Below are 14,579 nucleotides of genomic sequence, written 5' to 3'. Positions count from 1 at the left end.
GTTGCACCATGGTCCTGGATAAATGACATTTAATTCCAATATATACAAACTATATAGCAGAATGACAATAAAACCTACTTACCTTGACTTGAAACAGACAGCCCAAACCATAGGATACTTATCTCTTGCTGTACTTGTCATACCCTAAGTATTACAGAATGTGTTTTTGAGGCCTTGCAGCTTAGGAAAAGCTTCCCTTTGTTGTCTTTGTGTTAAGCCAAAATGGAAATTTGAGTATTTGACCATACTTCTTTTGGGTGTTATGATGTAGGCTGTGTCTGAGTCGATATATGAAATTTTCTTCGAATTAAAACAGCTTTGACTCTGAATTACTGTGAAATCCAGGTCACTAGAGCTGCTTTTTAAGTACTGTAAGACTGAAATGGTGCAAGCTGCCACTAGGTGGAAGGCTAACACCACTACCAAATACACTCATTCTCATGAGTGGCTTGTTAATGGGATCGAGTGTATGAAAGTGTACTGCATGGAAATTTAAAATATCCAACTCAAACGTACCTTTTTTTCCTCAAATTTAATAATTTACATTTGCCATGTAGTACACTAGTAAATAACTTACATTTACACACACACTTGGGAAAATAAAACGCAGTCCAAATGGCATAAGACAATTTGTTTTAAATGATTATACATGTATGGTGTAAAATTAATCATCAAATAATTATTTATGTTACAAGCTATGCATTTGTACTTCATAATGAAGCACTGACCAAGTCCAACCTGCTAGAGCAGAGGTCGGAAAACTTTTCAACGTATTTTTTTTATGTTTTTATATATGTCTTCTTCTTATTATAGTTATCATCTTCACAATTATGCAATAATTGTAAAAAGTGGTAATGTAATAAAGGCCATTTGACATTTTGCTTGTGCTGGATCTAACAGCCTGCACTTCACCTAATAGGCCTGTAGGTAGCACTTGGACGATATTTAATCAATAATGGTAGTTTCATCAAATGGTAAATCAATACAAGATGCAGTAAGTAACTGAGTAAATTAACACTACTTACCATTGCCATTACTACTTACAAATTCATCTGTCTGTTTGGACTGGAAAGAATGATACTCATCTTGTTTTTTCTTTTAGCCATTTCACCTTTGTTAAAAATGAAAACAGACTGGCTACATAATTTTTTCTGGCCCAGCTCCAGTAAACACAACCAATTCTCCCTCGGCCCACATACTGCAAAGAATGACGGCTCATGGATGGCCAAGATTCGGTTTACAAGCAAGGGCCATAAGTAGCCCAAATGCCAGCCCATTAAAAACCCATACATGGCCCAATACTGGGCCAGAAACCCCAGCTCAGTGGTTAAGACATTGGCCTATTGCTCTGAAGGTCATGAGTTCAGATCCCAGTACTGCCAATGGAAAAATATTCAGATAATGTTTTAAAATGGAAACACAGGAAATTAGAGACTTGTGATGCAGATTATGAACCCTGGTGCATTATTTTATTGTTGATTAAAAAAAAAAACTTTGGTTTGAAACCAAAACCTTTTTTATTAGCTGTAATGATGCCTTTGAATACACAACATCACATACATCCATCATAATCTTTCAAGACATCCTTAAAACAAACAAACAAAAACAAAAACAAACAAGCAAAAAATAACTCTGACATCCTGCGGTGGAACATTGTTTAGAAAAATCATCACTGGCTTTTCTGTTTTGGGCCATGCATATTCATTTTCCTCATCCCCCTTTTCACCATTTTCTCTAGCTTAGGATCAAGGCAGAATCTCTTCTTTCCCACATGCAAGCTGAAAATGAAAGAAAGTAGAATTAAATCAAGCTGTATCAAAATCAATTGTAAAAAAAAAGAGATGTTTAAAATGCTTGAAAATGTTTAGGATTTCTTTCCAAATTAGACCAGCTTGTCCACTTACATCAGCGCTTTAACTTCACACGGTCCAGCATCTGACTGAAGGTCATATTTCTGAGCATTTTTTATTTTGATCCGGCTAATCTTATCCCTAGTGCTTAAGCAGCAGTTTGGGATGAGTCCTGCTGGAAAACAACATCACATATTTTACATTCCAGTACCATATATTACCAACTACAGGTTTTTTGTTTTGTTTTTTGAAAACAGTAATTAGCATAACACAGGAACTTTGGTAGGAATACAGTATATCTCAATGGTTACTTTGGCATGTATAATGGAATTTATAATAATAACATTAATAAAACTAATAACATAATGCAGATACATTTTATGGGGCAAACATCTGGTGGTAAAAGTGGCCATGTTGCATGTACATGAAATCAAAATTACAGTGTAAGTCAGTTGGACTATTAAATTTCTTTATATTGTTCATACATGACACACCTGAGCAAGGCATGTCAGAGAAAAACTGCACAACATGAAGTGAAATACACTGAATACTGGACTGTACATATCTGTGCATAACATAAAACTGTACAAATACAAAATAGATTTGCAACAATGATTGAATTTGAATTTGGGTTTAAAACATGGAACGCCTACATGAATACCCTCAGACCGTATCTCACTGAACAAGCTACACAGCTACTAGTCCAGGCTCTTGTTATCTCAAAACTGGACTACTGCAACGCACTACTACCGGGTCTCCCAGCCAGCTCCAGCAAACCCCTTCAAATGATGCAGAATGCTGCAGCACACCTCGTCTTCAACCAGCCCAAATGTCACACCCCTCTTCATCTCCCTCCACTGGCTTCCTGTAGCCGCCCGTATCAAATTCAAGGCCTTGATACTCATGTACAAGACCTTGTTTGGAACAGCACACTCCTACCTCAACACTCTCCTTGAGGCTTACGTTCTCTCACACAAGCTGCAATCGGTTAAAGATTGAGGCTTAGTAGTCACTACTCAGCCTGGCTCAAGGTCCCTTTCCAGAACCTTCCAACTAACTGTTCCTCAGTGGTGGAATGAACTTCCAACCTCAATCCGGACCACAGAATCTGTTACTATTTAAAAAAAAACAGCTAAAGACCCACCTCTTCCATGAGCACTTAACTAACCCCTAAAATGCCAACTCTACATTATTTAAAAAATGAACAAATAAACAAAAAAACTTACTCTGGCTCTTACACCACTACTCTGCACACTTTGCTTCTCTAGAACTCAATGATAAATCTTGCATGGTAGCACTACTTGTATTGTTCTCCACTTGATATATCGCTTTGCTTGTATTTCCTCATTTGTAAGGTGCTTTGGATAAAAGCATCTGTTAAATGAATAAATGTAAATGTAAATGAATAGAGAGCACAGGATACTATGTACACTGCAAAACACAAAGATTATATGAACTGAATTTTACAGGCTGTGGCTTGTTAGTCGCAGATGATTATTAACTTTTATCCACTGGACATTGCATTTTTGTGAACCCATTTCTCTACTACTACTAATAATAATAGTTGTTGTTGTTTTTGTTGTTCTTCTTCTTCCAATAACTTTGATTAAATTTGCCTTATTTATAATTCATTTTGAACAAACGCATCTGTCAAACAAATAAATGTAAATGTACAAAGCAATATTTAAGATTTACTTTTATCTGTCCCAGGGGAGTCTACCTGTTGTCCTGCTCAAACTGAACTACACTAAACCTTGCAACTGAGTTCAATCCTGTTCTGAATTTTGTCACTTCAGGATCAGAGATGAACACCACTGAATCAGCCTGTTTGGTTATGAATCATAAACAGGGGTTAAATCATATAAGAACAACGAACAGAGCTGAGATCTGATAATATAATAATATGATGGATATGTAAATAATAACTGCAATGATTTGTATATAGATTTGATCATTAAAGCAATATGTCTTCATTTTATTAATTGAAGAATAATATATTTGTTTGTCAAGTTAGGCCATTAAAATAGAAAGAACTTGTTTTGGTTATATTTACATAATATCTCTGTTGTGGAGTCCATAAAATAACACAGAAACTGAACTGTGCTGTTCCCAAATTTGTGACATTCCTAACTTTTTAATTCCCAATTTAACCTCTGATCAAGACTGATCACAAAGATAAATAAAATATTTTTTTTCTTCCCTTTCAAAAAGATCCCTTACCCTCAGTGGTGATGAAGATGGAGGCACACAGGAAGAGAAGCAACACGGCTGCAGTTCGGAGCTCCATTGAGAGTGAGAGTGAGAGTGAATGTGCGCAGATTAACAGAATTTCACTCTCACGTTGTCTCACAATTTTCATTCCTAGTAACGCCTACTCTCATCTTCTGGCTTGTCTAAACATATTGCACGCAAACTGCAAGTACAAATTAGATGGGTGTTTAACAGACACACACAATGGTGGGAAAACTCACCTAGATTGAGTATGTGTCAGGTGTAAAGAGGGGCTAGATTTCAGAGCTCTTAAAAACATCAAATAAAAATGGTCCTTTCAAATGTGTACTTGACAATTAATGTATTTATAATGTTAAATCTATTTATTTGGACAGCATAAGTAAGTATAATTTTTGTTTCTGTGTCAGGAGTCAATGATTATATCAGGGATTTTTTTCTGTTAGTTTTGCATTTTGTGATACTTTTCTAATAATTTTCAAAAACAAAATGAATTTAGAATTTAAATGTACAAGAGGTTTTTTGGTGGCCATTTCAAGTATTTCTTTGAAATGATTTTCTATTGGAGTCTGTAGATTACTGTAAACAGTAGGGAAATAAGTAGATTTTCTATACAGAGCAGTGTAGTTCACATAATCACTGGCAAAGTAATATAGATCTGAATATTTAGAAATATCAAGCATCTCTGAACAGTTAAATAAACAACTAACCAATTACATAACATAGAATAGAATTGGATAGAATAGAATTGAATAGATTGAATAGAATTAGATTGAATAGTCCTAATAGTCCTAATTAGATTAGGATTGAATAGAATTAGACACTATTCACTAGACAAATAAAAGGTTAATACCATTATTGAAAAAAGAATCACTTTCCAAATATACAGAGGTGATGGCATGGATGACTTCATATAAAAAGTCCTTTCAGATTATTTATAATTCTTGGATTAAATACAATATTTTCCTTTTAATTTTATTCCATACATATTTGTGTACAATGTCTGTTGGATTTATAATGGGCTTTAACTGTTGATTGATCTTCAAAAATATGTCAAATCTGTCGGATCTGTCAGAGATAAAGAATAATGGGGATAAAGCATCAGTCACATCTGTAAAAACTGGATTTGATATTATTGTTGACACACACCTGTTACATCCTGGGAAGTAGTCTGGCGTGACAGTGACTCATTAACGACAGTGGTTAATCTTGTTTCTTGAACAATGAAGTTGCAAATGAATAAGAAATTACCAGAAGCCAAATGAATAGCCCTTTAAATGAAACGGTTAGAAGTAGGAGAAAGGAGTGTACGAGAGAAAAAAAAGAATACAGGAGTAAACACACTTAATAGCATGTGACAGTGCAAGAAATATTTATTAACTACATATTTACACACTTAACCCTATGAAGAACTGTGCAGTTCATTACCATAAATGGGAACATAATACACACAAAAATATGTAAGCGCACGCTTTGTATTAAGTTTTTGTATGTTAATACAAATAATCAGGTATCGCTGAACTGTTGAACTTCTCTCTGCTTCACAGTAGCCAGGCTGAGGAGATGCAAAAGCATCTCTCCTGTTGAAATACTGCTCAATACAGTGCTTCCTTCTGCAGGACGGTTATGCCTGCTGTCTTCTGAACAGCCAGAATCCAGAACACAACTCTCTGAAAAAAAGGGTAATACCAAAATTTTATCCAAAAGGATCCATACATAGCCCTCAAAAATAGTGTTAGAATAAACAAAAATACCACATGAAAAAAAAACTTTCTAGAGGCAGTATTTAATTACAGTAATTATATATAATATCTGTTCCACCTTCAATAATCAGGAACGGTGAGCTGACAAGATGATTTGTGTGACCTACTAATGATATATTTGTTGGCAAAAACAAAGATTGGATAAACTGAATTTAACAGGCTATGTCTTGTTGCCAACCTATGTCACAGGTGATTATTAGTTATTATCAGTGGGCTTGCATCGTTTGAAGGAGTTACTTCTGTACAGTTTTTCTGTATCTCCACTGGAAATGAAGGGATTCTAACTAAATATAACAACAACAACAACAACAACAACAACAACAACAAGAAAAAACAGACATTTGCTATATGTGTTATGTCCACCACGGACAATTCACCTCCAAGCCACCAGAAGGCACCCTTTCACAGTAACTGCTTGTAATATACAGATGATTGGTAGAGAAATTTGTCTTGTGGTGCAGGGAAAACCAATCCTGCCGCTTAACATCAGGAACTCAAAGGAACTGGTGGTGGACTTCCAGCATGTTAAAGAGCCTAAAAGCAGTAACCATCCATGGGGAGAAGGTAGAAATGGTGCAGTCCTACCTGGAGGTCTACCTGAACTGCAGATTGGACTGGACAGACAACACCAAAGCACTATTCAAGAAAGGCCAGAGCAGGTTCTTCTTCCCTAAGAAAGCTCAGGTGCTTCAATGTGTGCAGCAGACTACTGGAGCTGTTCTCTGTCCAGTTTTGATGTATGGCTTCTGCGTTGCATAGTAAAGCCTTAACTTGCATCTGTGGCTGTAGCGGCAAACAGTGTTGACTGAGAAAGGTTTACCAAAGTATTCCTGAGCATGTGATCCATGTCGAGATATCCATTACAGACTCATGACTGTTTTTAAGACAGTGACGTTTGAGGGATCGGAGATCACGTGCATTCAGAAGTGGTTTTCCGTCTTGCCCCTTACGCACTTTACGAGTTTTGAGTGGATTCTTTGAATCTTTTGATTATATGGTGCACTGTAGAAGGTGAAATGCCCAAAATCCCACGGATTTATCTTTGGGGAATGTTGTTCGCAAAGTATTGGATTATTCACTGACACATTTGTTAGCAGATTGGCGAGCCTCGATGCTCTTGAAGGACTAGGCCTTTTTTGGAGGCTCCTTATATATTATGATTAGACGATTACCTCACCTGTTTCACATCACCTTCTTATTTCAATTTGTCACATCACTATTAGTCCTAAATTTCCCCTGTCCCCCTGTTTTGGAACATGTTGCATTCATTAATTTCAAAATAAATGCTTACCTTCAAAAAACTATGCAGTTGATTATGCAAAACATCAAGTACCTTGTCTTTATACGTTTTTTGTTTAAATACAAGTCAAAGAACATTTACAAATCACTCCTCTTTGTTTTATTAGCATTTTCCATACTGTCCCAACTTTTTCAAAATTGGGGTTGTAATTGAATAAGTTGAACAAACAACCATCTGGTACCAACAACCATGCCACGATCAAAGTCACATAGATCACACCTGCTCTTCATTCTGATGCTTGATGTGAATATTAACTGAAGCCTGTATCTGTACCTGTATCTGCATAATGTTTTGCATTGTGCCGCTGCAACATGATTGGTTGATTAGATAACTACATGAATATGCAGGTGCTCCTATTCAAGCAGATGCTGAGAGTATGTTGAATGTTAATACCTTTGTCTAGTACTTCAATGTCCTTTGCTGCTTTAGCACCCATATCATGACTTGGGGACTAATAAAATCCGTCTGTACGGCCGTCCATCCATCCATCTATATTTTCTTTTTCTTTTCTTTTTTTCTTCTTTTTTTTCAGTGAACTTCAGATTTATTAGTGTTATTACAGTGTTATAAAAGGGTTTACAAAGCACTGCGTTTAGGCATGAACAGCAGTTCATGGGAGTTAGAGATAGGGATGAGGAGCAATGAATTTTTATAAATCCTCTGCACAATTATGCATAGCAACATACAGTATGAGGAATTGCTAACCTTTAGCCAGAGGTAGTAAAAGTACTGAAATTGTTTACTACAGTAAAAGTGCAGATATTCACCTAAATAAGTACTTTGGTATGGGAAAAATAACAACTTCAAAGATTTCATTCAAGTTAACGTAGAAAATTATACACTCTTAAATTTGCTAAAACCCTGATCATACAAACGCGCTGCATGCTAATTGCTAGCTGTCATAATACAAACATTGACTACAATTGATCAATACAATTTAGCAACAGTATGTAGTAACAGGTATACTCTTAAAAATAAAGGTTAAAAATAAATAAATAAAATAAAAAACCTCTTAAACATAAAAAAGGTTCTTCATTGGTTCATTACAGCACCATAGGTTTTGCAAAGAACCTTCTTCTTGTCATTTTTCATTCTATAGGTTTATTGAGTTGAGCTACATGGTTCTTTGGAGATTAAATACGTTTTTCATGCTTCATTATAGGTTTTTCAGGGCAGTGTATTGGTTATTCAAGATATCATCCCTTACCAGGTTAAAGTGTACACTAATAAAGTTCTTTGTGGGACCTGAAAAAGTTCTCCAGGCATCATTCATAAGAACCTTACTTTGGTTCCTTAAAGCACTAACTAAGGGTTTTTTAGAGAACTTATTATAACATGGTTCCTTGTGGTACTGCTGTAATGGACCATTTCTGGGTTCTATAATGCACCAGTATATAGATGGAAATAGATGGTTCTCTAAAAAACTTGAGCATAAAAGGTTCTTAGTGATTCTTAAATGGGTTCTCCTATGGCATCAGGCTGAAAAGCCATTTTTCGTTCTAACTGGAACCTTTGTTTTTTTTGTTTGTTTGTTTGTTTTGTTTTTTTTCTTTCATTTTCATGTGATTCATTTTCATGTGATTCATTTACATGTGATTCATTTTCATGTGATTCATTTACTGATTTACTTCTCTTTAAATCCAGTTTTAGACTGTGATATTATAAAGGTCTTTCCAGATTATTACTTGCCACACTGTATGAGATAACCCCAATAAACTTGCCTGAATTCTATAATATAATTTGTTCACTATGTTAGGTTTAAATCCTCTAAAAACAGATTCGCAATTGAATAATAAATTCGCAATTGAATTCACATCCTTCAAAGCATTGGCATGTTTTGTTTGCCACTACTGTATTTTAGCTAATTCTTGAGTTTTACCTCATCCTATGCTGTCTTGTAATTATTATATTTTAGATGAGCATTGTAATAAATTCATTCACAGTTTTTTTTCCTTTTTATACTAACAAAGGGAAAAAAAATTAAAAAGTACAATCACCGAAAACCATCTATATTTTCTCCCCGTAGTTGCTTTGTGACTGTAGTTTTCCAAGACTGTTGTTGCTGTTGCCTATTGTATGCTTAATACCATGTTCTTGTTTTGCTTTAAATACAACAAGCCTGCTCTTGTAACATGGATGCAGCAGGCTTAATGACTCAAGAGTTGACAGGGCAGAACATCCTTTTCTTGAAACAGCAGTGGCAGCTTGAGATAATTACCTTCATGTGGAGTCAGTTTTCTGCATGGCTTCACCTGAAAAATCCTTTGGGGGAAGGCCCTTCAGCCCAAGTCAGTAACTTCATCATTGCCTCCCCTCCCTGCCCTGCTGGAGATGTCACTCATCCGCTCTGCTCTATCTCCTTACTCTGATGAGGTACTCCTCCTAGTTCTGCTTCATATGTCGCTCCCCACTCTGGCTTCATGGAGGAGGTTGCTTCACCCTCTGGCTCTGCTGTAGCTAGATACCCCACCCCCCCTCCCCCCAGCTCCTAAAAAACATTACTTAGGTATATTGGGGTGGTGGGTGTGTGGGGTTGCAAATACCTGAGGGCCAAGCCTCCAGAGGGCCAAGCCTCTAGAGGGCATGTACATGGAACAACTTCTTCTGTCGATCCACACATTTCTTGTGTGTATGCAGACCTGTTTTGTGTTTTGTGTGAGAAAGCATGTTGTGTTTTCTCCTTGCAGTTGCTTAGGAACTGTTGTTTTGCTAGACTGTTGTATACTTCATGCCATTTCTTTTGTGAGTCGTGTCTTGACGTTGCTTGTTTTGCCAGTATTTTGGTTTAAATTAAACAAGCCTGCTCTTGCATTTGTCTCCAGTTCATGAAAATATACAATATTTGATATCTGAGTGATCATCATACAGTTAAAACGTCATACAAGGTAAACTAATAAATGTGCACACCTTCATATATTAGACACAGGCAAGGCCACAAGTGGGAGCTACTGATGATGCTGTGTGTATTACCAGAGTAAATTGCCCCTCTTAAAATACATGAAGCCCCTCTAATAAGTGACAAAGAATCTTTGAGATTTAATTACCGGACACAAAATTTTTGAAAAACGTTATTTTTTTTGGATTGTGTCCCATCACTGACCTGAGTTACAGCAGACACCTGGAGCAGCACAGCGTCCCTGCTCAGATCCACATGCTCTCCCTCCATTCTCACATGGACTGGGAATGTAGTTCTCCTCAATACAGCTTAGTGCTTCACGAGAGCCCACAGAGCAGCCTAAACCTGCTTCACAGCAAATACTAGGACCAAAGCAGCGGCCCCTGGCTCCAGGACCACACGCCATGCACTATTGAAAGAAAAAAGATCTTATGCCAAAAGATAGTATATGTATTCAAATATTGCCTTTGGGGATATGATAATGGAGATATGTTAACAAATGTACTTCAATGTACAGACATGGGAATATATCTCAGCTACAGTACAAAATGATGTGTTGTTGCTAGGATTTAATAATAACAGGACCCTTGAAAAACACTTTATTTGGAAACCATCACAAAAGAAAACATATAGTACGGTAAACATATGAAAATATGTTAGCATGTTGTTGAATGCTAATGGCAGTTTAATAGACGCTACAGTGTGGTTGTTTTGCTGAAAAAAAAAAATTGTTATAAATGAAATGCTTTTATTTTAAACTTATTACTATAATAGTGGGGAAAATAATTAATTGTGCACCAAGATTAATATTTCTGGCCAAAACTGAACCAATAGCCTGAAAACTATGACTTATCATTACTTAACATTTTGTGCAGTTGCATGAATATGAAAATTAATTTAGTGTTTTATGTTTGGAAAATGTAAATGCATAAATAAAAACAACTAATTAGCGCTTAATTTTGGAAGCCTACAAGGTAATGAAAATATATGAAATGAATGAAAAGTCCTTGTGCAAAATATTTAACTTTTTTTGCTCAAAACTTCTCTTTTGCCAAAACCTGGAGGTGTTATTTTTGGCTATTGTTTGCCTGAAAATGGATGGTAGGCAAAAAACTTATAATAATAATAATAAGAAAATGTCACTTTTAATGCAAAAGTTGCTTGGATTAGTGGAAACATCATTTAAAAGGTACATTTTTGGGAAATGTCTACATCATTTTGGTGGTAGCTAGCTGGAAATAGCAGAGTAAACTAGTAAACTATTGTATTATAATATAATTGCTAATGGTTCTGAGTTTCTAATGGGGTTCTAATCCTCTCTGATAGCTGAACATAAATTTTTAGTGGTCAACCAGAGAGAGAAAATGAAGAACCATTAAAGCCTTTTTTTCCTAAGCATGAAGTCCACAATATTCATTCACATGACCCACAGTTTCTGACCCTTCTTTCAAGATTAACATTTCTGTTATTGATGATCTCCATCACCCAGTCTCTGCTTAGACAGAGGAACTCCCTGTACCTTTCCCCATTACAATTAATCTGATGATCTAATAAATGTGATCCAATCCAAATAGTACCACTATGTACTGGGTACATCAAGGAACACTGTAAGATCAATAGATTGGTTAAAAAAGTGAATGATATGACTGACCAGAAGTCCTGAATTCAACCAAAAGGTTATCCAGCTGGCAATGCATTTAAGGCAAACTTATAAGCAAGGCATGTACTTCTCCCACTCTTTTTTTAAGTGCTCGCTGGCAAAAAGGCAGTATTTAGAGAAACCTATACGTCCTGCATGAGCTTCGTGCTCCCACAGAAAGGCAGGAAAGGTTTATGAGTTCCCAGCAAGACATGCTGCAATACCTGCCACATAAACCATCAATATAGATGGGAACTTTGGGACTGGGAAGTCCACTGGATCCAGATGTTGGAGTACACACCACCTGCTCCTCACTCCAAAGGGTCAAACTTGTTGGTGAAGTTAAGTTGTCCAAATGTACAAAACCATTTTGTCCATTTGCAGCAATGGAAGTCTTGGCCTTGTGTGCCACAATCAGGACTCTGCGGTCTGATTGCTGAATTCTGTGCAATGTGGGGAGAATGAGCAGTAATGCACACAGTAGACAGTGATGTCTGTCATGTGCCAGTGTATGCTGACCTAGTGGACTGTCCAGCTCTGGCAGGGAGAACCCATGTTGCTAGTGAGTGGTTTTCCCAGATCTGGGTCACCACTTCTGAATGCATACATCGTTCTCCTGGACATGTGCACATCTTGACAGCGTGTCTGTTGCACCATTGTGCCCTGCTAGCAAGAGGGTTGTTTGCAGTGAGGCTATTCATGGGTGAGTCCACCTGAGCAGTTTCCATGCAATGCAGAGTATGCCATAAGACCTCATGCTGACATGGTGTTGGAATGTCAGTAGGCATCTGTGCTCTGGAGCAATGGGGACATGAAAATATGCATCACGCAGATCCACTGACATGAACTAGTTTTGTGACTCCATGGCATAGATAATACCTGATGGCTTTAACGTATGGAACGGGAGGGATTTTACTACTTCATTTCCAGGATCAATGTTTTCAGCTGAGCCATGTCTCATTCCAGGCTGTTTGCATGCCTAAAAAGAGGCATTGTTGGGTAATTTTTACAATTAGGCACTTTTACAACTAGCTCCCTGGTAGACTAGCATGTGGTACTCTCATCGCCGTGGCCCAGGTTTGATTCCCAGTCAGGGAACCAACCCCAGGGTTGCACGAGCCAATGCGCTCTCAGTGCCAGTCCCAAGCTTGGAAAATGGGGAGGGTTGTGTTACAAAGGGCATCCGGCGTAAAACTTGCTCCACAATCAACATGCGGACGGGTGATTTGCTGTGGTGACCCCGAAATGGGAGCAGCCGAAAGAGTCGAAAAAAGAGGCACTTTTATGATTAGTCACTTAAGTTAGAAACGTCTATGAACTAGGGTTTAAATCTTTCAGCTGAACACACTGTCTTAGCAGCAGCATTGCTGTGCAGTCAGTGTAAGGGATGTACAAAATACTTCTCTAAAATGTTCACAGCTATTGTTTGTCCTTGGCTACCTAGAATACTGGTTCCCACCTGGTGGTTTGATGTAACTTAAATGCTCATAGTGGCTGCATTATTAGGGATAACTGGTTAGATTGGCATTGAGAACAGGGCTTTAGACCCAAATGTCCCTTCACCCTAGCACCGTTCAGACTCTAGCAAATTGTCTCAATGCATTTTTTAGGGCATTCATCATATTATCAAACATGTCAGTAGGCTATAAAGTTGGTCCGGTGATGATTGGTTGTTTGAAATTTCTGAGTAGTCGATATTTTTTTACTGAATGTCTGGCGAATAGGATATCAAACGCTAATCCAACTTTTCTCCAGTGTTACAGATAAAATTCGGTGTGAAAACTTAGTGTGCACACGTGCAGAAAATTGCTGCTTGACTGTACTGACAGCATTATCATCATTATTACATTGCATTGTTTTTAAGTTTGCATATTAGGCATTTAATTACAGCTGAATTTAATATATATTAAACATATCTTAATGATGCTGTCTGTGTTATGATGTTCCCTGTAACAGCACGTCCCGCCGTCATGTTTCATTCCTTATACACTCAATGAGGTTATATAAGGTTATATAAGGTTTACAGTCTAGGCCAAATATCGTTTCCTTCTTGCACCTGTTTGGAAAGCGTAAAGTCCCACCAACAAGCAAACAAATTACAGTGCAGTACTAGACGTCCAGCAAATATAGTTAGAGGTGCCGCTTGCGAGAGAAAAAAAAAAAGGTTTGATGCCATTCCTAGAGGATTTGCATTTGTGCATCAGAGTGAACACCGCAGGCTTATTGAATGTGTGCAGTGTGTTCAGTGCTACTTGCCTGTCTGATAGCTGGATCGGCGGAGGCGCGCTTCCCCCCGCGCGGGCAGTTCTGGATGTAGCACGCGCAGGAGAGCGACAGCAGGCACAGCACGCGCACCGCTAGTGAAGAGACGCGCATGTCTTCTTTCTGTGCTATTTTCCCACCAAGTTGTGTCCAGGACCAACTCTTTTATACTGCGCTTTTATTCTCCACACTGATGTTAACCCCACGTCAGAACACTAAATGTATTCCCACCCACGGTCTCTATAAATGCTGTTTATCACTCAGCAGGCTGTATTTTGTCGGCATATTATTAGCTCATAGATTTAAGTATTGTTACTGCATGAGAGCGCGCAAAAATATATTTGCCATATTTGTGTGTGTGTATTTGTATACACACACACTCACTCACTCACTCACTCACACACACACACACACACACACACACACACACACACACACACACACACACACACATATATATATATATATATATATATATATATATATATATATATATATATATATATATATATATAAACAAGTATTTAGTGCTTCAGTATTATGTTTAACACTGTTCATTTGAAATATAATGAGAGATACTGGGGACAGAAAAGGCACTACACTAAAAAAAGATCCAGCTGTAATTCTGAGTTAATCTGAA

The 14,579-nt window shown here is 37.3% G+C and overlaps 2 protein-coding genes across 3 annotated transcripts; both read right to left on the bottom strand.

The window, feature by feature from the left end:
- Positions 1-1,441: 1,441 nt before the first annotated feature.
- ccl27a (chemokine (C-C motif) ligand 27a) lies at positions 1,442-4,225 on the bottom strand. 2 transcript variants are annotated; one of them, XM_017467225.2, is made up of 3 exons: positions 4,071-4,225; positions 1,905-2,022; positions 1,442-1,778 (listed from the first exon to the last, which is right to left on the bottom strand). In XM_017467225.2, the coding sequence occupies exons 1-3, from the start codon at positions 4,207-4,209 to the stop codon at positions 1,670-1,672; spliced, it is 366 nt and encodes a 121-aa protein (XP_017322714.2). In that variant the 5' UTR covers positions 4,210-4,225; the 3' UTR covers positions 1,442-1,669. The 2 variants fall into 2 exon arrangements, with proteins under 2 accessions (XP_017322714.2, XP_017322713.1); XM_017467224.2 differs by having other exon boundaries at positions 1,905-2,025; positions 4,071-4,188.
- Positions 4,226-5,184: 959 nt separating this feature from the next.
- avp (arginine vasopressin) lies at positions 5,185-14,158 on the bottom strand. Its single transcript, XM_017468775.1, has 3 exons — positions 13,934-14,158; positions 10,243-10,447; positions 5,185-5,749 (listed from the first exon to the last, which is right to left on the bottom strand). Exons 1-3 carry the CDS (start codon positions 14,051-14,053, stop codon positions 5,586-5,588), a joined length of 489 nt encoding a protein of 162 aa, XP_017324264.1. The 5' UTR covers positions 14,054-14,158; the 3' UTR covers positions 5,185-5,585.
- Between the last annotated feature and the right edge of the window lie 421 nt (positions 14,159-14,579).

This window comes from Ictalurus punctatus, chromosome 5 (genome assembly GCF_001660625.3).
Source record: "Ictalurus punctatus breed USDA103 chromosome 5, Coco_2.0, whole genome shotgun sequence".
Classification (NCBI taxonomy): Eukaryota; Metazoa; Chordata; class Actinopteri; order Siluriformes; family Ictaluridae; genus Ictalurus; species Ictalurus punctatus.
Note: the sequence above shows the minus strand (reverse complement) of the source record. Positions and strands in the feature narration are given on the sequence as shown.